The sequence below is a fragment of the Staurois parvus genome, unplaced genomic scaffold (assembly GCF_062004578.1).
Source record: "Staurois parvus isolate SC_StPar_1 unplaced genomic scaffold, SC_StPar_1.0 ptg000540l, whole genome shotgun sequence".
NCBI lineage: Eukaryota > Metazoa > Chordata > Amphibia > Anura > Ranidae > Staurois > Staurois parvus.
The window spans coordinates 361,404-381,388 of NW_028318336.1; the positions used below are offsets into that span (position 1 = coordinate 361,404).

The window sequence follows — 19,985 nt, forward strand, 5'->3', positions numbered from 1 at the left end:
GTAACAGTTCTGTGTCCCTGAGTAACAATTCTGTGTCCCTGAGTAACAATTCTGTGTCCCTAAGTAACGATTCTGTGGCCCTAAAGTCTCTTTGGCCCTAACTCTGTCCCTAATACAGAGAGGTCTGTCTCTCTTGAATGACCGGAGGCTAATGGAGAATTCTAAGATGGCCGCAATTTATAGCTCGACCATTACACAGTGCTGGCTGGCTGGCTGCTGATTGGCTAATGCGATCACATGTCATGAATGAATGCATTATGGGTCAGCGTGCCTTGTCTGCGCGCCTTCCCAGAGATCCCCGCTCCGTCGCCACACATGTCGCCGCCATTTTTGGAAAATTTCGATTCGCGCATCCGAAGTCTGCTAATTTTCGGATTCGGCGCAAATTTTTCCTAATCTTCGAAACGAATTCCACTTCGTCATGTTCGATTCGCTCATCTCTAGTCATTACAATGTGTGACAAGCTTGGTAGGAACATCCTGTGTTCAGTGTTTTGTCCATTTGAGTACCTTGAAAACGCTTTGCATGCATTTTTCATGATGAAAAAAGGCTCTGGACAGCATCGGGAACTGGAAGAGTTAAAAAAATTCAAATTCGAACGCGATTTGCCGCATTTGCAAGCGTTTACAAGCGTTTTGCATTTGAAACACTGATAAAATCGACTGCTGAACGCAAGTTTTCTGCATTCAAAAAAACGACTGTAAACTCAAATGCCTGTAAATGACTGGACACCTAGGAAAACATTAGAGTGAGTTCAGGGGCTGCTGAAAAAAACTCTGAACAGCTCCTAAATGTGAGTTTATCAGCTGCAGTGTACATGAGCCCTAATGCAGTATGTTTTTTTCACTTAATTTCTATTAAAAATTTTCAGGTTTATATGACATTGCAAGAAAAAATGTAATGCAGTATTTTGCCCTTAGCAAAGGGGGCCCATGGGAAATATGCAGAGCTTGTCTTTTTTAGTGCAATATCTTCTTTTTTGGGGTTGGAGGTTGCAGGTTGGAGGTTGTATGAAGGGCTAAATGACAAGAATGTGTAATTACAGAGAATACAGATAAAATATGTAACCTATTAAGCCTATCAAGTATTGCTAAATGCTCGGCGTCCTACTTCCAGAGAAATGTTTATTTGATCAGGTAGGATTATATAAACAGACGCTGAAGACCTCCTTGGCATTGCAGACCAACAGACATGATGAACAGGTACTTTGGGCTTGCACTGCTCCTGTGCTATGGATGGAGTGTATCCCATGCAGACAACACAAGTGAGTATTACAACAATTACATGTTATTATTTGTATTGTTAATGTTTGTAGGGTCAGGGTCAATCAGATATGACTTCTATTCATTTATAGGACAGAATGGAGTAAGGAATGGGTAAAACACTTGTCAGTTTTTTTTTCTCCATCTACGTCCCATTCAAGCAATTTGCACAACAGGCGTGCCCTTTGGAAGATTTCTCTTCTATTCCTGTTTTCGTAACTCATAATGTTGGGTTTCCCATTACTTTCAAGTGAAAATGGGAATGTGTCCATTAGTTAAGTTAAAATTTAAACCCAGACAGTGATAGGGCATGTTTACTCTAACCCAACTCTACACAGCAACGGGACACCAAGAAGTGGCCTGACTATGCATAATTGAAGGAGAGTCCAGATCCCGGTCTGAACCCACCTGAGCGATTCCATCAGGAAGCTGTCACTGCATTTGACAAAGCATAAGTGTCCGATGCTTTCTCTGCCAAACAGTTGAATGCATACATACAACTTGTATACGTGTAGCTCTGGGGAGCGAAAAGACATGCCTGGAGCTTTGAAAAAAAGAGAATAAGCGGAGGGCATACATGACAGGGTGGAAGTAAAACCTGATAGGATAGGGTTAAGGTGCGGTTGAGACATGAAATCCAAGTTCACTTACCGGATTGGTGGAGTGGACGGCGTGATGGGAGGAGCTGGCAAGAGAACAATAGGTGGGGTGGAGTGAAGAGCATCACTTGCAAGCTGGAACGTCCCTCCCTCTCGCCCTGGTGATTGGGTTGGTTTGGTTTGTAGGAGGTGGGGTGCGGTTGGGGTCCTTGACGGGGGTCTAGAACGTGGTATGTTGGTAAATGGTGGGACCCATCTCAGGTATGGAGTCCTCCGGATGGTCTGGTTCAGTTTAGACTGACCAGGGAGGTAAGGTTGGTTAGGTGTCTGTGGTTAGTTAGGATAGTCCCCAAGGCGGTGTTTAGCGGCTGGGGATAGAACCTAGCTTAATGGTACCACGGACTCCAAAATGGTGTGCGGAGATCGTCGTCAAGGATCCGCAATTGTTCTTGGAGCTGGATCATTATAACGGTGAATGTTTGTTTTGTTTGTTATTTTGGGTTTTGTTTAATAAAGAGACGATTCGGTCATTTAATCCATTTTGGGTGCTGGTGCCGTTATTTAAGGAAACAAGGAGGTGGAAATGGGGGGCGGCTTAGAGTGGGCAGAGGCAACAGGTTTATCTGAACTACCCTTGTCATGCCTCGGCCATTTATAACTAGCGAAATACACACGACAGCTTCTTGGTGGGATATCTCAGGTGGGTTCGACTTAGGAAACGCAATTTGTAGCTCAGTGACTAAGCGAATCAGTTTGAGCAGATCACTGTAGAGGGGCATGACAGATTGAGAAAAACAAAACAGAGGGTGCACCGGCCTTGTGCATTACCTTTAAAAGTATGTTTAGTAAATTTAAAAGAAGGTATTCTACTCACAAAAGTACATGAATATAAGCACATCATATGAGACCACTGTCCAATTAACACTGCGTTTCTGAATGGTGATGAGAATGATGGACGTCCAAAATGGCTGACGCGTTTCGAGGACTAGCCTCTTCCTCGGGGCTGATTAGAGAGCATGTGCAGGTGGATCATGTACCGGGTCTGAGAATGCTCAAACTGTTTGTCCCCTCTTATTTGTGAACACAATATACTTCAGTGCAATTACTCCGGTAAAGGGATCCCTCCTCCAATATTTCACTGTTGCTGACACTATATGCGTTCCCACATATACAGATTAAAAACTTTATCAATCAGTGCCGCGCAACACTCATGTGCTATAAACAGTGCTAAAGACTTATATAGTGCATACCATTTGTGCAAATACCGCTTACAAAGTGAATATCACAAACTATGTGTAAATATCACATATACAGTGGATATAAAAAGTCTACACACCCCAGTTAAAATGTCAGGTTTCTGCAATGTACAAAATGAGACAAAGATAAATAATTTCAGAACTTTTTCACCTTTAATGTGACCTATAAACTGTACAACTCAATTGAAACACAAACTGAAATCTTTTGGGGGGGGGGGGGGGGTTAAACATAAAAAAACTAAAATAATGTGGTTGCATAAGTGTGCACACCCTCTTATAACTGGGGATGGAGCTGTGTTCAGAATTAAGCAATCACATTCAAAATCATGTTAAATAGGAGTCAGTCCACACCTGCCATCATTTAAAGGACCTCTGATTAACCCCAAATAAAGTTCAGCTGTTCTAGTGGGGTTTTCCTGACATTTTCTTAGTCACATCCTACAGTAAAAGTCATGGTCCACAGACAGCTTCCAAAGCATCAGAGGGATCTCATTGTTAAAAGGTATCAGTCAGGAGATGGGGGCAAAAGAATTTCCAAGGCATTAGATATACCATGGTACTCAAATGGACCTGGTAAACCATACTTTGAGGTTTCGCATGAAAGAAAATGCGTTAGACACTGCTGCAATAATTTCTGCACAGAAATGAGCCGGAGCACATCCAAACACCACAAAAAAAAAGACAGCTAATCTCAACACATACTGCTCTCTCTGCTTCTGCTCTCTCTATTTTTCTCAAAATGTCTGAAATAGTTAATTTTTTACTGTTTTTCAGTGCATTCTGGGCATTTTGGAAGGTCTCCTGAGGTTATCTCTAAAAAACGCTTCTAAACGCAAACGCTCATAAATGCGCATAAAACGCAGTATGCAAACGCAGCTAACCGTTTTCCAGCAGTCAGTTTCCATCGTTCAGAAGTGTCCCGTGTACATGGAGCCTAAACTCTATGCTCCACCATTTCTGGAACAAATTCGGGTTGGGCTGAGTGCTGCTCAGCCAGTCACAGGAAACTCTGAATGAGTACAAGCCTTCTTTTGATTGGCTGAGACAAAGAGGCAGGTGGATGAGGTCACAATCAGTTTCCATCATTCAGGAGTGTCCCGTGTACATGGAGCCTAAATGTCTCAATTACAGTGGTGGTCAGTGTATATCTTCTCATTACATTGGGGCTTGGTGTAGAATCCTTTCATTCACAGTAGTGGTCAGTGTAAATGTCCTCCTTAGACCTTTTGAGGAGTGAGAGCCACTTAAGTAATTTGGTAACCGGTTGCGGGCCACAATGAAATTAAATAGTTATTCGAATATTCAAGTTACATTCGTTGCTATGTTATTTTGGATGCTTCAAACATTAACAAAACTATTGCATCGTGTCATCCGAATGAAACAAATGAATGCGAATAAATTATTATTTTTTTGTTATTATTTATTTCAGATTAGTTGTAATTTTCTATTACTAATGTGATTCAGATACATACAAATTTCCGAATAATGAAAATTTTCATCCTAATTTCACTATATTTTATTTCAGATTTGTTGACATTCGTTACTATTGTGATTCAGAAATTGTGGATGTATCCAAAATAGAAATAATAATGTGGCTACAGTCGAATCTCCAAATCAGAAAATGTTATCTCAATTTTGATTTGATATTTCCTTTACTAGGTGATACTTTTTTTTTTGAGACCTATACTGTAAATGGTGAGCTTTGTGTATTCCCATTCAGGCATAACTCCAAGTGGTATTTGAGCTGTGCCAATGATGGACTCTCTGATGGACTCTCTGATGGACTCTCTGATGGACTCTCTGGTGTGCTACAACAGCTCTTCCTATATGTAATTGAGTGATGGTCAACTAAGCCTATAGTTCTCCGCAATCATGGTTCTTCTTCACTATAACAGGTCTGATGGTTAAAGTGGTTTTAAAGTCAAAAGGTTTTTCGCCTTAATTCATTCTATGCATTAGGTAAAAAACCTTCCAGTTGAAGTTCCTCTTCTCTGCCTATATCAATCCAGCGCTCCTACATCAATCCAGCGCTGTGCAGGCCTTCTCTCCCCTCTCACAAGCTCTCACAAGCTTGGCAAAGAGCAGTGGGGGCCATTGGCTCCTGCTGCTGTCAGTCAAATCCTGGGAGGAGGGAGTGGGGGTGGGGCCAAGCCATGCTGTGCGTGTCTATGGACACCCTCACAAGCTTGGCAAAGAGCAGTGGGGGCCATTGGCTCCTGCTGCTGTCAATCAAATCCTGGGTGGAGGGTGTGGGGGTGGGGCCAAGTCATGCTGTGCGTGTCTATGGACACCCACAGTCTTGCTCAGGAGCACACCTGCACGTGTTCTACCATAGGAAGTGCCTGGAGAAGAGGCAGAGGAGAGAGTGGCAGTGGGGGACCCAGAAGAGGAGGAAAAAGGTTGCTCTGTGCATGCTCCATTATCATGTCATGCTCCATTGCACAGATCATGTAAGCATAACATCTTTTTTAGAGATGCCTTTAGAGCCTTTTTAATATGGGATTCCTCACATTATCACTCTTTTTACTCTTCCTTGATACATTTGTATATCCATACCAGGGGCGGACTGACCAGTTGGAAACTCGGGCACTGCCCAAGGGCCCGGGGTCAGTAGGGGGCCCCATGAGATGCCCCTGGTACCTTTTTCATAGGCTCTTTTGAGTTTGGGCAAGGACACAGGGGACCCATGAGTTGTCAGTCCGCCCCTGATCCATACCAGCTATGGACTCTCTGCTGGGAATCTCTGTTACACTACAACAGCTATTTCTATATGTAATTGGTTTATGGTAAGCTGTGTCTACAGTTCTCAGCAGTCAGGATTCTTCTACACCAGTGGTCTCAAACTGCAGCCTGGGGGCTGGATATGGTGCTTTTCTCACATTTATCCGGCTATTGGGGCGCTATTCCTCCTACTGACACCAATGATGGGACACCATTCCTCTCCCTGACACTATCAGTGGTGCACTATTCCTCCTACTGATTCCAGCTTGGGACACTATTCCTCCATTAAAATGATGGGGTATTGATGGCTCCCACTGACCACAGCCCAGCTGGCCCAAAACCTGAAGGATTGTAAACTGGCCGGTTGCTTAGAAGGATTTGAGACCCCTGTTTTACACTATAAAAGGTCTGATGGTTAATATGTGATTCCTCACATTATTACTCTACTCTTCCTTGATACACCTTTGTAGCCATTATATTTTTAGAGGACTTCTGTATATTATTTTCCTTTGCTATCTAACTCTGTTATACTTTTTTTTTCTACAGAGGTCTATGCTGTAAGTGGAAATGATTATAAGCCCTGCGTCTTCCCATTTATGTATAAGTCCAAGTGGTATTCAGACTGTATCACTGATGGCAGCTCTGAAGGACGTCTTTGGTGCTCTACAACAGGAGATTTCGATAAGGATCAGAAGTGGGGATATTGTGCACGGAACTGTAAGTGTTGTGTTGGGTCTTGCTGATGATATGCTGTAGGGTTAGCAAAGCTCCATACTTATCTCTACATAAGTAGTTGTGTTGTATAGGCCCCAAAAGCTTACAGATATTATCCGGAGTTCTGTTTAACAACTTCAAGTCCGGACACTTTCCCCCCCTTCCTGTCCAGGCCAATTTTCAGCTTTCAGTGCTATCACACTTTGAATGACAATTGCACGGTCATGCAACACTGTACCCATATGAATTTTTTAGCATTTGTTTGAGACAAATAAAACTTTATTTTGGTGGTATTTATTCACAACTGGGATTTTTTATTTTTTTGTTATATAAATGAAAAAGTCCAAACATTTTGAAAAAAAAAAAGTGTTAAAATAAAATTTTGCAAATAAATAATCTTTCTTCATAAATCTTGGCCAAAATGTATTCATCTATCTTTTTAGTGAAAAAAAAAATAACCCAAATTAGTTTATAACCAAAAATTATAATTTTGCAAAAACTTTTTTTACATTTTTATTTTTTTATAATTAGGCAGTAGGAGGCCCAGAGCTGAGGGTCCTTTCGGGTCTGGGAAAGACTACAATTATAGCTTCAGACGTAGAGGAGACAGGGACAGATATGTATGGCCAGTTTACGCCTGTAGTTCTCAGCAGTCATGATTCTTCTAAACTGAAAAAAAAGATAGTTAATATAGAATTCCTCATGGTAATACTCTTTTTATTCTACCTTAATAAATTGTTGCATCCATTATGTTTATAGAGAAGGACTTCTGTATATTATTTTCCCTCACTAGGTAACTCTTAAACTTTTTCCATCTATATTGTAAATGGTGAGCCCTGTGTCTTCCCACTCAGGTATAATTCCAAGTGGTATTCGGACTGTACCAGTGATGGACTATCTGATGGGTGTCTCTGGTGCGCTACAACAGCCATTTCTATATGTAATTGGGTTATAGTCAACTATGCCTAAAGTTCCCAGCAGTCATGCTTCTTATACACTATAAAAGGCCTGATGGTTAACATGGGATTCCTCATATTATTACTCTTTTAACTCTTTCTTGATACATTTTTGTATCTATTATGTTTATAGAGAAGGACTTCAGTATTTTATTTTCTCTTGCTAGCTAACTCTGTTATACTTTTTTCCACAGCAATCTATGCTGTAGGTGCAAATGATGATGGTCAGTCCTGTATCTTCCCATTTAAGTATAAGTCCAAATGGTATTCAGACTGTACCAGCGTTGACAGCTTTGAGGGGCGTCCCTGGTGCGCTACAACTGCGGATTATGATGAAGATAAGAAGTGGGGATACTGTACACGCAATTGTAAGTGTTGTGTTGGGTCTTACTGATGATATGTTGTGAGCAGGGGCGGACTGACCATTTGGAAACTCGGGCACTGCCCGAGGGCCCGGGCTCAGTAAGGGGCCCCATGAGATGCTCCTGGTACCTTTTTCATAGGCTTTTTTGAGTTTGGGCAAGGACACAGGGGCCCCATGATCCCCTACTGCCCGGGGGCCCCATGAGTTGTCAGTCCGCCCCTGGTTGTGAGTTTAGAAAAACTCCATACTTATCTCTACATAAGCAGAACAGTTGTGATGTATAGGCCTTAGAAGCTTACAGATATTATCTGGGGTTCTGTTTAACCTCCCTGGCGGTATTCCCGAGTGTAGCTCGGGGTTAACTTTAAGTACCAGAAGCGGTAACCCCGAGCTACACTTGGGATTACCCAGCAGAGCTGCTCCAGTGATCCCTGCAGCACTTACCTTGTCCTTCGCTCCTGCGATGTCCCCCCTGCAGCGTCCCCGGCCATCTCCTCCAGCTGATGCCGGCCATCTTCCGGTTCCTTTTCCTGCGAGCGTCAGGACGTACGGGGGACGGAACCGGCGGGAAATTCAAAAATGTAAAAATTTTAAATTCACTAAATACACTAAAATCACATAGTATTCCATTACTGTATCAAACCATTTCACATACATTTTGTCCCGAGTGCTTTGTCCGGCGCCCTGCCTGCATTTTTACTGTTCTTTCTGCCTGGAAACTGAGAAACGTCCATGGCATCCAAAAAGCGTCCCTTTAGGTCAAAAACGGTTTTAGACCGGCTAGAGAACAGCGATAGTAAATCAGAACCACTTGCAGAATTGAGTGATAATGATTCGTGGGGGAAATTCCTCATCAGACACTGAAAACAATTTTGCGACTGAACTCAGCGATGTGCGAACTTGGCGCTCTATTTCACATTTCAGTGTTTTTGGTTTGATTACATTATTGAATTAAATTTATTATTATGATATTACTATTTTTTATAATTATTTATTATAATTTATGATTTCGTGTTTCAAATTTTATCATACCCGGGATGTTTACTAGACTCTTGTTCGGACAGATTTCAGTGAGCTTTGCTAAGAATTACAGGCCTGCAATAAAAAAACTACATATTTCCAAAAATTCCAAAATTATTTGAAAATAATGTACTGCTTTGAGCACAGAAATACTGACATAATCAGACCTCTAGGGAGGTTAAAGAATAATTACACGCTTGCTAGCGTTAGATCCTATAAAATATCACAGAACATAAAACATTTAATTAAATATAACTTTTCAAAATTTTTTCTCTTTCGAGAGATATATTGGTATTCTCATATATTCTGTCACCTCATATGTCTTAAAATTGCCTGATTTAAAAGTTAGTCATATCAACAAGTAAGCATCCCAGAATCCCAGAATCCCTGTAGGTGACCATGCTCCCTCCCCTTCCCTCTCCTCCTGATATGAGAATGCAGCCAGTAGATCTGTAGGGATGCCAGGAATGTTCTTCACACAACACCAGAAATACGAATGGTCTGTCTTGCCCCCTTTTTCCAGAAGGATATCCTTTTATTTATAGATATAGCTGTTAGACAATGCTGATTTTAGACAACATTCTGGATTTAAATTGTTCTTTTATGACAAACTGGAAATTTATTTGAATCATTTCCAGTTATCAAAAAACAAAAAAAACGTATTTTTTTCATTGTGTAACTAAGGTGTTTAACCACTTCAAGTCCAGACACATTCACCCCCTTCCAAGTCCAGGCCAATTTTCAGCTTTCAGCGCTGTCACACTTTGAGTGACAATTGCGCGGTCATGCAACACTGTACCCATATGAATTTTTTAGCATTTTTTTTAGACAGATAAAACTTTATTTTGGTGGTATTTATTCACCACTGGGATTTTTATTTTTTTGCTATATAAATGAAAAAGTCCAAACATTTTGAAAAAAAAATGTTTTTCTTATAAAATTTTGCAAATAAATAATCTTTCTTCATAAATCTTGGCCAAAATGTATTCATCAATCTTTTTAGTAAAACAATAATAACCCAAATTATAACTAAAAATTATAATTTTTCAAAAATGTTTTGACATTTTTTTTTTTTTTTTTAATATTATTAGTTATGTTTTTTTTAACATTCTGTCACACTAGCAGTACAGTATTTTTTTTTTATATTATTATTCTTTCTTTTTTTTTTTAACATACTGCCACCCTAGCAGTACAGTGTCACCATAGTGACACTGTACTACTTGTGGGGGGTGATGAAGATTTTTTTCTTTTTTTACACTGGCTGCTTTTACACCCACAAAGGCTGTAAAATCAATCATTTCTCTTTCTCTCTGGCTGCATTCTTGCAGACATTGAGACATATTGTGTGAGCTGTGATTGGTCACAGCTTGTCACATGGTGCAAGGCTGTTGTGAATAGTCTTGTACCATGTGACCTCTGCGATCATTCACAGATTTCACTAGTAGTAAGCAGTGATGCCAGGAAGTGACATCTTGCTTACTACTATTCATGTGATCACTGATTGGCCAATCAGGGATCAGATGATCGGGACCTCACACAGAGGTCCCGTACAGTGATCGGTGTTCCTCTGGACACAGTGGGCAACGGATCACGGTGCCACACACTCCCAGGGAGTGGGCACAGGCAGGGAAGCGGGGAGGACGTTTATAAACGGCCACCCACTCCTGCAATGCTCCAGTATGGCCGTTTATATACATGGGCCGGACGGGAAGTGGTTAAAAGATGTAAGCTGTGTTTGGGCATAGTACAAACAAACGGTAACTACCCCAGTCTATAGGTGGCCTTTGCAGCAAGGAGCACATGGAAGGGTAAAATGTGTCAAACAACAACAAAGAAAAATTCCCAGCTCAATTTACCATTGTCCTAACAGTTCACGTTAAAAACAGGGGTTTAGTTTGCACACATTTGCAAATACATGTGTAAACTGCAGAGCCCCTTCAAGGCACCCCAGTAATCCGCAGCTCTAACTCTATAAATTTTGAGAGCCTCCATAGTAGAAGCACATGTTTGAGCATAGCTCCCAACTTTAATTTTTTTTTTTAAACTTGATAATACAAAGCAAGTCCTTGGGATATACCCGGTTCAAGGTGCATACAATAAAGATATAAAACAATAAATATAAAGACAATTATTAACCTGAGATAACCACTTGCAAGGAGCGGGAAACTTTCTCAGAGGTAACAAGGTGCAGACGAGAGGATCAGCACAGGGACAATTCAGTCCTACACAACAACGTAGGAGGGGGATCCCCACTCAGCCTAACATACAGTATAGTAATGAGGCAAAGATCACAAGTATCAAATCAGGTACAATCGTACCATGAAAATAAATAGGAAAAGCAGCTCGTGGAGCAGTTGTGTCTGATTCAATCCAAAGGTCCCAGACGTTATGAAACTTCTTGGGACAATTTATGGACTGATATGTAACTTTATAGAGAGGGATCACAGAAATGATAAGAGATTTTCAGTAAGGGAAAGTGAGGGCTACAGCAGATTTCCACTTCATCACTATCGCTTTTCAAGCATAAAACAACAAGATACCAAGTAATGTCCTAACAGCCGTAGTGTGGGTCAAGGCCTCCACTAAAGTTAGGATGCAAACCTCTACCTGAGCTGGAATCCATAAGTTAGTTAATTTAAAGATACAGTCCAATACATCACCCCCCTAGCTTTGGAGATTGAGGGCATAACCAAATTATATGCATAGGTAAGTCTTCCGAACAACATGGCGGACAATGAGGAGAAGTTTTTTGCAGCCTGTCGGGTGTAAGATAATTACGGTGAAGTAGCCAAAACTGTATTAGCCTATCTCTAGTGGAAACAAGCTGTGATTAAGGGTATTCACAATTTTTTCCCAATCCTCCCATAGCTCAGGCACTTGTGTCAACCAGGATGCATGCAAATGATTCAAACCGTAGTGTGACAGACCCAACCAGGACGAGGTCTTTTGGATGGGACTACAGGCTAGCTACTTGCCTACTGACAATGGGCCCTGATATTTTAGGGGCTCTACTCTTTTGGGAGGTGTGTGTCAGGGGGACTTTTTGAGTAGTTTTACTTTGAATTCAAGTCCCGTGTTTCCCCCAAAATGGGGGTATCCCCTTTCGCCACAACGGAGAGCGATCCAGTGATTTCATGTGAAAGCCAGCCATCTGCTGAACAAAACGGTTTCTTCAGCCATAACCCTGGTAAACCCTTTAGACTGTAAGCTCCAAGGGCAGCGCCCTCCTATTCCTTCTGTACTGAAATTTATTGTAATTGTACTGTCTCCTTTATAATGTAAAGCGCTGAGCAAACTGTTGGCGCTATATAAAGCCTGTATAATAATAATAAAAAACTACTTGAAAACCGCATTGTTTATATACGTATTGCGTTCGTCAAGTGGTTCTGTTGTTTAGTTCTCTGAAAGTTGGCTAGTTAGACACCTGTCCTTGAGGTGACGACATATTTTTAACCAATGTTGTGAATATAACAATTGTAGGTGCTCACAGTCTATGTCAATTACATAGTTAGTCTGGCTGAAAAAAGACAAAAGTCCATCCAGTTCAATCATTAAAAAAAAAAAAGTTATAATCCTATACCCACAGTTGATCCAGAGGATAATTAATAATGTTTCCTTAAAATTGTTGGCTAACAAATATGCTGTTGTAACTGTGGATCTCCCCTTTGAATGAACATGCTCTTGCGTGTTACCTGGGAATGGTTTATATTTTTATATAATTGGGTTATTGTCAACTAAGCCCATCGTTCTTAGCAGTCATGATTCTTCTATGCTGATAAAAGGTCTGATGATATGGGATTTCTCACATTCTTGTACTTTTTAATCTTCCTTTATATATTTTTGTATCTATTATGTTTATAGAGAAGGACTTCTGTATATTATTTTCCCTTGCTAGGTAACGCTGTTATACTTTTTTTCCACAGTGATATATACTGAAGATGGAAACGGTAATGCTTTGCCTTGTGTTTTCCCATTTAACTATAACTCCAATTGGTATTCGGACTGTACCAGAGATGGAAGCTCTGATGGGCGTCCTTGGTGCTCTACAACAGCAGACTATGCAAAGGATGGCAAGTGGGGATACTGTAAACGTAAATGTAAGTGTTGTGTTTGGTCTTTGCTGATGATATTCTGTGGGTTTAGCAAACGTATCTTTACATTACCAGAACAATTTTGATGCACATGCCCCATATTATCTGTGGTCCAATTTAAGAGATAGGAATATGTTTGCTACCATTAGCTTCTGTAAAAGAGAAGTGTGGGATTTATTTTTAAATCATACTTACCTAAGTGGATGCAGCATCGGTTCCCCACCGGCTCTAAGTGTGAGAACATGACCACTGATCACTGAGTTCTCACAGCTGCTCTGAGCAGAAAGCGGTGACTGTCACTGTCAGTCACCGCTCTCTGCTTAGCCCCTCACTGTCTGTGGTGTAGTTAGGTTTCATGCTGCCCTAGGCAACACAAAGATTGGCTCCCCCCCCACAGAGAGATCCTGACACCGACCAGCACCTCCCTCCCTCACAAAGAGAGCCTGATATTGACCAACAACTCCCCAGCCCACCACCCAAGAAAGCCTTTCACTACCACCGCCCCCCATACACTGGCAACCCCCCACCCTGGGAAGAGATAAGACACTCACCTTCACAGCTCCGGACATTCCCTGGAACAAGAGTCAGACTCTGCATACACCATCAAGCAGCCCACTGCCTCTCTCAGATCCTACCTGGTCCCCGTGCTGCGTGTGTCCCTTCTTCCATCCCTTCTGTCAGGGGCGTAGTGCTGCCCCCCTGAAAAATGTTGCTGCCCCCCTGAAAAATGCCGCCCTAGGCAAATGCCTTGTTTGCCTTGTGGTACATACACCCCTGAGTCTGTGGAGGGGGAGGGATCGGCTGGCTCAGGGTCTCAGCGGATTGCTGAGAGGCTGAGCCAAGTGCTGCTCCAGACTCTGGGTTGGATCCCGACTTTAAAGTCAGGATCTTTTCCCAGTCTAGACTGGCTGAGTGATGTGCAGCCGACAGCTGTGTATGCTTTTTGTATTCATATCTATAGAAAATTACTTTTGTATATTATTTTGCTAGGTAACTCTGTTATACATTTTCTTTCCACAGCAATCTATGCTATAGGTGGAAACGCTAATGGTCAGCCCTGTGTCTTCCCATTTAAGTATAAGTCCAATTGGTATTCGGACTGTACCAGTGAAGACAGCTCTGATGGGCGTCTCTGGTGCGCTACAACAGAAGATTATGATAGGGATCAGAAGAGAGGATACTGTTCAAGTAAGTGTTGTGTTTGCTCTTGCTGATGATATGCTGTGGGTTTAGCAAAGCTCCATACTCATCTCTACATTAATTGAACACTTGTGATGTATAGGCCCCTTAAACTTATATTATTTGTGGCTCTGTTTAAGTGATAGGTATATGCTTGCCAGAATTAGATCTTATCTTTACCTATCTTGCTTCATTATTGTCCTGTTTTTCACATCCTTAGAGAGTGATAGAAAATACCATAGCCCCAACATTTCTGTTCTGTATCTATAGACATATCAGTACTGTGGAAGGGAAGATCTTTTCATCCTTGCTCTTCCACGTGGTAGTGTGTGTGGTTTTCCTGGCTGCCTGTATCCTTTTTTGTTAACAACTGATCCAAGGAGGCAGAAACTGTCTACTACTTCACCAGTCTTTTTAACTCTAAAGTGACCTGTCTGCCTTGTCCTCTTAACCTACTAATTTCATGATATTTTTTCTTTACAAGGTTCTTCAGGTATTCTACATTTTCAGCTTATGTGTGTAGAGCATGGCTTCTCAACCTTTTCATCAAGGGTTCCTCCAAGGTAAAAAAAAGGTTGAGAAACCCTGGTATAGAGTCATTAGCATTGTCTAGATCGTTACTCAAACAGAAAACTACCTGGTTTAAAACTAAGCATTGAAAAGAAAATCTTGCTTATTAGTGTTCTATTGGCTGTCATGAGAAATCTATTGGATTGTATCAGCTTAAAAGATTACAAAAAAGACTTTTCTCTAGGTCTGCAAACACATGGACTGTTCTTTAGTATAGTTCATCTGAAAGAGATGTAAACCCATAGCCAGTTTCTTTAATTTATGTTGAATGCAATGACTGACTACTTATTTTCAGTGTAGTGTAGTACCTTCCTAGTTAGCTAGGGGGACCTAGATTTGATTCTTTAGATCAGTGGTTCTCAACCTTTCTAATGCCGCGACCCCTTAATACAGTTCCTCATGTTGTGGTGACCCCCAACCATAAAATTATTTTCGTTGCTACTTCATAACTGTAATTTTGCAGTGGGAGGAGTAGTGCCACATCATTGGTGTCAGTGGAAGGAGTAGTGCCCCATCACTGATGTCAGTGGGATGAATAGTACCCCATCGTTGGTATCAGTGGGAGGAATAGTGCCCCATCATTGGTGTCAGTGGGAGGAATAGTGCCCCATCACTGGTGTCAGTGGGAGGAATAGTGCCCCATCACTGGTGTCAGTGGGAGGAATAGTGCCCCATCACTGGTGTCAGTGGGAGGAATAGTGCCCCATCACTGGTGTCAGTGGGAGGAATAGTGCCCCATCACTGGTGTCAGTGGGAGGAATAGTGCCCCATCACTGGTGTCAGTGGGAGGAATAGTGCCCCATCACTGGTGTCAGTGGGAGGAATAGTGCCCCATCGTTGGTATCAGTGGGAGGAATAGTGCCCCATCGTTGGTGTCAGTGGGAGGAATAGTGCCCCATCGTTGGTATCAGTGGGAGGAATAGTGCCCCATCATTGGTGTCAGTGGGAGGAATAATGCCCCATCATTGGTGTCAGTGGGAGGAATAGTGCCCCATCATTGGTGTCAGTGGGAGGAATAGTGCCCCATCATTGGTGTCAGTGGGAGGAATAGTGCCCCATCACTGGTGTCAGTGGGAGGAATAGTGCCCCATCATTGGTGTCAGTGGGAGGAATAGTGCCCCATCACTGGTGTCAGTGGGAGGAATAGTGCCCCATCACTGGTGTCAGTGGGAGGAATAGTGCCCCATCACTGCTGTCAGTGGGAGGAATAGTGCCCCATCACTGGTGTCAGTGGGAGGAATAGTGCCCCATCACTGGTGTCAGTGGGAGGAATAGTGCCCCATCGTTGGTATCAGTGGGAGGAATAGTGCCCCATCGTTGGTGTCAGTGGGAGGAATAGTGCCATATCGTTGGTATCAGTGGGAGGAATAGTGCCCCATCATTGGTGTCAGTGGGAGGAATAGTGCCCCATCATTGGTGTCAGTGGGAGGAATAGTGCCCCATCATTGGTGTCAGTGGGAGGAATAGTGCCCCATCATTGGTGTCAGTGGGAGGAATAGTGCCCCATCATTGGTGTCAGTGGGAGGAATAGTGCCCCATCATTGGTGTCAGTGGGAGGAATAGTGCCCCATCATTGCTGTCAGTGGGAGGAATAGTGCCCCATCATTGGTGTCAGTGGGGGGAGTAGTGCCCCATCATTGGTGTCAGTGGGGGGAGTAGTGCCCCATCATTGGTGTCAGTGGGGGGAGTAGTGCCCCATCACTGGTGTCAGTGGGGGGAGTAGTGCCCCATCACTGGTGTCAGTGGGAGGAGTAGTGCCCCATCACTGGTGTCGGTGGGAGGAGTAGTGCCCCATCATTGGTGTCAGTGGGGGGAGTAGTGCCCCATCATTGGTGTCAGTGGGAGGAATAGTGCTCCATCACTGGTGTCAGTGGGGGGAGTAGTGCCCCATCACTGGTGTCAGTGGGGGGAGTAGTGCCCCATCACTGGTGTCAGTGGGAGTAGTGCCCCATCACTGGTGTCAGTGGGAGGAATAGTGCCACATCATTGGTGTCAGTGGGAGGAATAGTGCCCCATCATTGGTGTCAGTGGGAGGAATAGTGCCCCATCATTGGTGTCAGTGGGAGGAATAGTGTCCCATCATTGGTGTCAGTGGGAGGAATAGTGCCCCATCATTGATCTCAGTGTGGTGGAGGGGAGAATAGTGCCCCATCATTGGGGTCGGGGGGGGGGGGGAAATAGTGTCCCATCGTTGGTGTCAGTGGGGGGAGGAATAGTGCCCCATCATTGGTGTCAGTGGGAGGAATAGTGCCCCATCATTGATGTCAGTGTGGTGGAGGGGAGAATAGTGCCCCATCATTGGGGTCAGGGGGGGGGGAAATAGTGTCCCATCGTTGGTGTCAGTGGGGGGAGGAATAGTGCCCCATCATTGGTGTCAGTGGGGGGAGTAGTGCCCCATCATTGGTGTCAGTGGGGGGAGTAGTGCCCCATCATTGGTGTCAGTGGGAGGAATAGTGCTCCATCACTGGTGTCAGTGGGGGGAGTAGTGCCCCATCACTGGTGTCAGTGGGGGGAGTAGTGCCCCATCACTGGTGTCAGTGGGAGTAGTGCCCCATCACTGGTGTCAGTGGGAGGAATAGTGCCACATCATTGGTGTCAGTGGGAGGAATAGTGCCCCATCATTAATGTCAGTGGGAGGAATAGTGCCCCATCATTGGTGTCAGTGGGAGGAATAGTGTCCCATCATTGGTGTAAGTGGGAGGAATAGTGCCCCATCATTGATGTCAGTGTGGTGGAGGGGAGAATAGTGCCCCATCATTGGGGTCGGTGGGGGGAAATAGTGTCCCATCGTTGGTGTCAGTGGGGGGAGGAATAGTGCCCCATCATTGGTGTCAGTGGGAGGAATAGTGCCCCATCATTGATGTCAGTGTGGTGGAGGGGAGAATAGTGCCCCATCATTGGGGTCAGGGGGGGGGGGAAATAGTGTCCCATCGTTGGTGTCAGTGGGGGGAGGAATAGTGCCCCATCGTTGGTGTCAGTGGGGGGAGGAATAGTGCCCCATCGTTGGTGTCAGTGGAGGGAGGAATAGTGCCCCATCGTTGGTGTCAGTGGGGGGAGGAATAGTGCCCCATCATTGGTGTCAGTGGGGGGAGGAATAGTGCCCCATCGTTGATGTCAGTGTGGTGGAGGGGAGAATAGTGCCCCATCATTGGGGTCAGGGGGGGGGGAAATAGTGTCCCATCGTTGGTGTCAGTGGGGGGAGGAATAGTGCCCCATCATTGGTGTCAGTGGGGGGAGTAGTGCCCCATCATTGGTGTCAGTGGGGGGAGTAGTGCCCCATCATTGGCGTCAGTGGGAGGAATAGTGCTCCATCACTGGTGTCAGTGGGGGGAGTAGTGCCCCATCACTGGTGTCAGTGGGGAGAGTAGTGCCCCATCACTGGTGTCAGTGGGAGTAATGCCCCATCACTGGTGTCAGTGGGAGGAATAGTGTCCCATCATTGGTGTCAGTGGGAGGAATAGTGCCCCATCATTGGTGTCAGTGGGAGGAATAGTGTCCCATCATTGGTGTCAGTGGGAGGAATAGTGCCCCATCATTGATGTCAGTGTGGTGGAGGGGAGAATAGTGCCCCATCATTGGGGTCGGGGGGGGGAAATAGTGTCCCATCGTTGGTGTCAGTGGGGGGAGGAATAGTGCCCCATCATTGGTGTCAGTGGGAGGAATAGTGCCCCATCATTGATGTCAGTGTGGTGGAGGGGAGAATAGTGCCCCATCATTGGGGTCAGGGGGGGGGAATAGTGTCCCATCGTTGGTGTCAGTGGGGGGGGAAATAGTGTCCCATCGTTGGTGTCAGTGGGGGGAGGAATAGTGCCCCATCATTGGTGTCAGTGGGGGGAGGAATAGTGCCCCATCGTTGGTGTCAGTGGGGGGAGGAATAGTGCCCCATCGTTGGTATTAGTGACAGCCTGGGCTCGCTCTCTCACTTACCTGTCAGCTGTCTTCCTTCTCTGGCCGCTCTCCTCTTCACTCGCTCCGGCAGCTCCCTCGATCTTCTTTGATGTACGCGCGCTGCCGCTCGGCTCCTCCTCTCCAAGCTCCACCTCCTCGCCGGTGATTGGCCGCCTGTGTGCCTCTCCTGAGCTACAGTTCCGGTGGCCAATCAGCGGCGAGGAGGCGGAGCTGCTGAGCGATCCCGGAGGTGTGGCCAGGTGACAGGAGCAGCGTATCATCCCGCCCACACATCGCCGGAGAGAGGAGCGGTGTCTCGGTTCCTAAGACCATCGGAAATATGTGTTTTCCGATGGTCTTAGGCGACCCCTGGGAAATGGTCGTTCGACCCCCAAAGGGGTCGCGACCCCCAGGTTGAGAACCGCTGCTTTAGATAAAGGCTGAGTAGCAGCTCAGGTGTAACAGTCAAATCGAGGTCAAAATGTGGTCAGGGCTGATAGACTCTGCAGACCAGCTCTCTGAGACTTCCCCCTGCACTAGAATTTTCTCCAAAGTTCAAGAAGCAGTGGGCGAAGGGGAGGAGTGGCTAGTCTGCACTCTCTTAGGGATCCTGTCCAATCCTCAACAGGAGGCTTGGCAAGTTGCCCAGACAGTGCTTAAGCGTGTGTGACCCTGCTCAGTAGCAGGGGAGAGTTCGGATGGAAGATGGATAATGAGGCTGGAGAGTAGGAGCCTGGGAGGGAGCCCAGATGGGAAGGGGCTCACCTACAGGAAGGGAAGCTTGGAAGAAGGAAAGCTTTGGACTTCAGAGCAAGGACCACCTATGCAGCAGGGAAGGAGGGGCCTGGTAGCAGCCACCAACCCATCCACTCATAAGTGAAGGACTGAGTGAGTTGATCTGCACACTTTGAGCCAGTAAGGGGAAGGAGCACTCTGGTGGGAAACTGGTTTAGCTGCTACCCTGAATTGACTTCTCCTACAGTGACAGGTACTGGGTCCCCTGCCCAGGGATTCACCCAGAACAGCCTGATAAGGAATATATAGGGTCTGTGGTGGTACAATTGGAGATGCTGCCTAGCTCTATAAGAAGACGGATCTGTTCTTTGCTATTAAAAGAGATTTGTACAACAGTTCAGGAAGATTGTCCTCTGTTGCCGTTATCCTTGGGTGTCCCATACACCCTTTACCCCATCCAAGTTGCAATACCTTAATAAAATCCAAAAAACAAGCTCAAGAACTGGTTACTGTCTCCTGAGTGCAAGTCTGAATGTAAAATGTGTGTTGCCATTTTGTGCAGGCCTATAGGGGGACCCAAATCTTCAGCGACTCCTGAGGGGGTAGTGCTACAGTAATTACCACACATCA

The 19,985-nt window shown here is 44.6% G+C and overlaps 1 protein-coding gene across 1 annotated transcript in view; it reads left to right on the forward strand.

The window, feature by feature from the left end:
- The first annotated feature begins 1,098 nt into the window (after window positions 1-1,098).
- The window catches only part of LOC149451415 (uncharacterized), a 59,643-nt gene continuing 40,756 nt past the window's right edge, over window positions 1,099-19,985 (forward strand). The window contains exons 1-5 of the mRNA XM_089690696.1: window positions 1,099-1,264; window positions 6,385-6,555; window positions 7,703-7,876; window positions 12,816-12,989; window positions 14,004-14,171. Of these exons, the coding sequence (XP_089546822.1) occupies window positions 1,192-1,264; window positions 6,385-6,555; window positions 7,703-7,876; window positions 12,816-12,989; window positions 14,004-14,171 (760 nt within the window). The 5' untranslated portion in view covers window positions 1,099-1,191. The remainder of the gene's footprint in view (window positions 1,265-6,384; window positions 6,556-7,702; window positions 7,877-12,815; window positions 12,990-14,003; window positions 14,172-19,985) is intronic.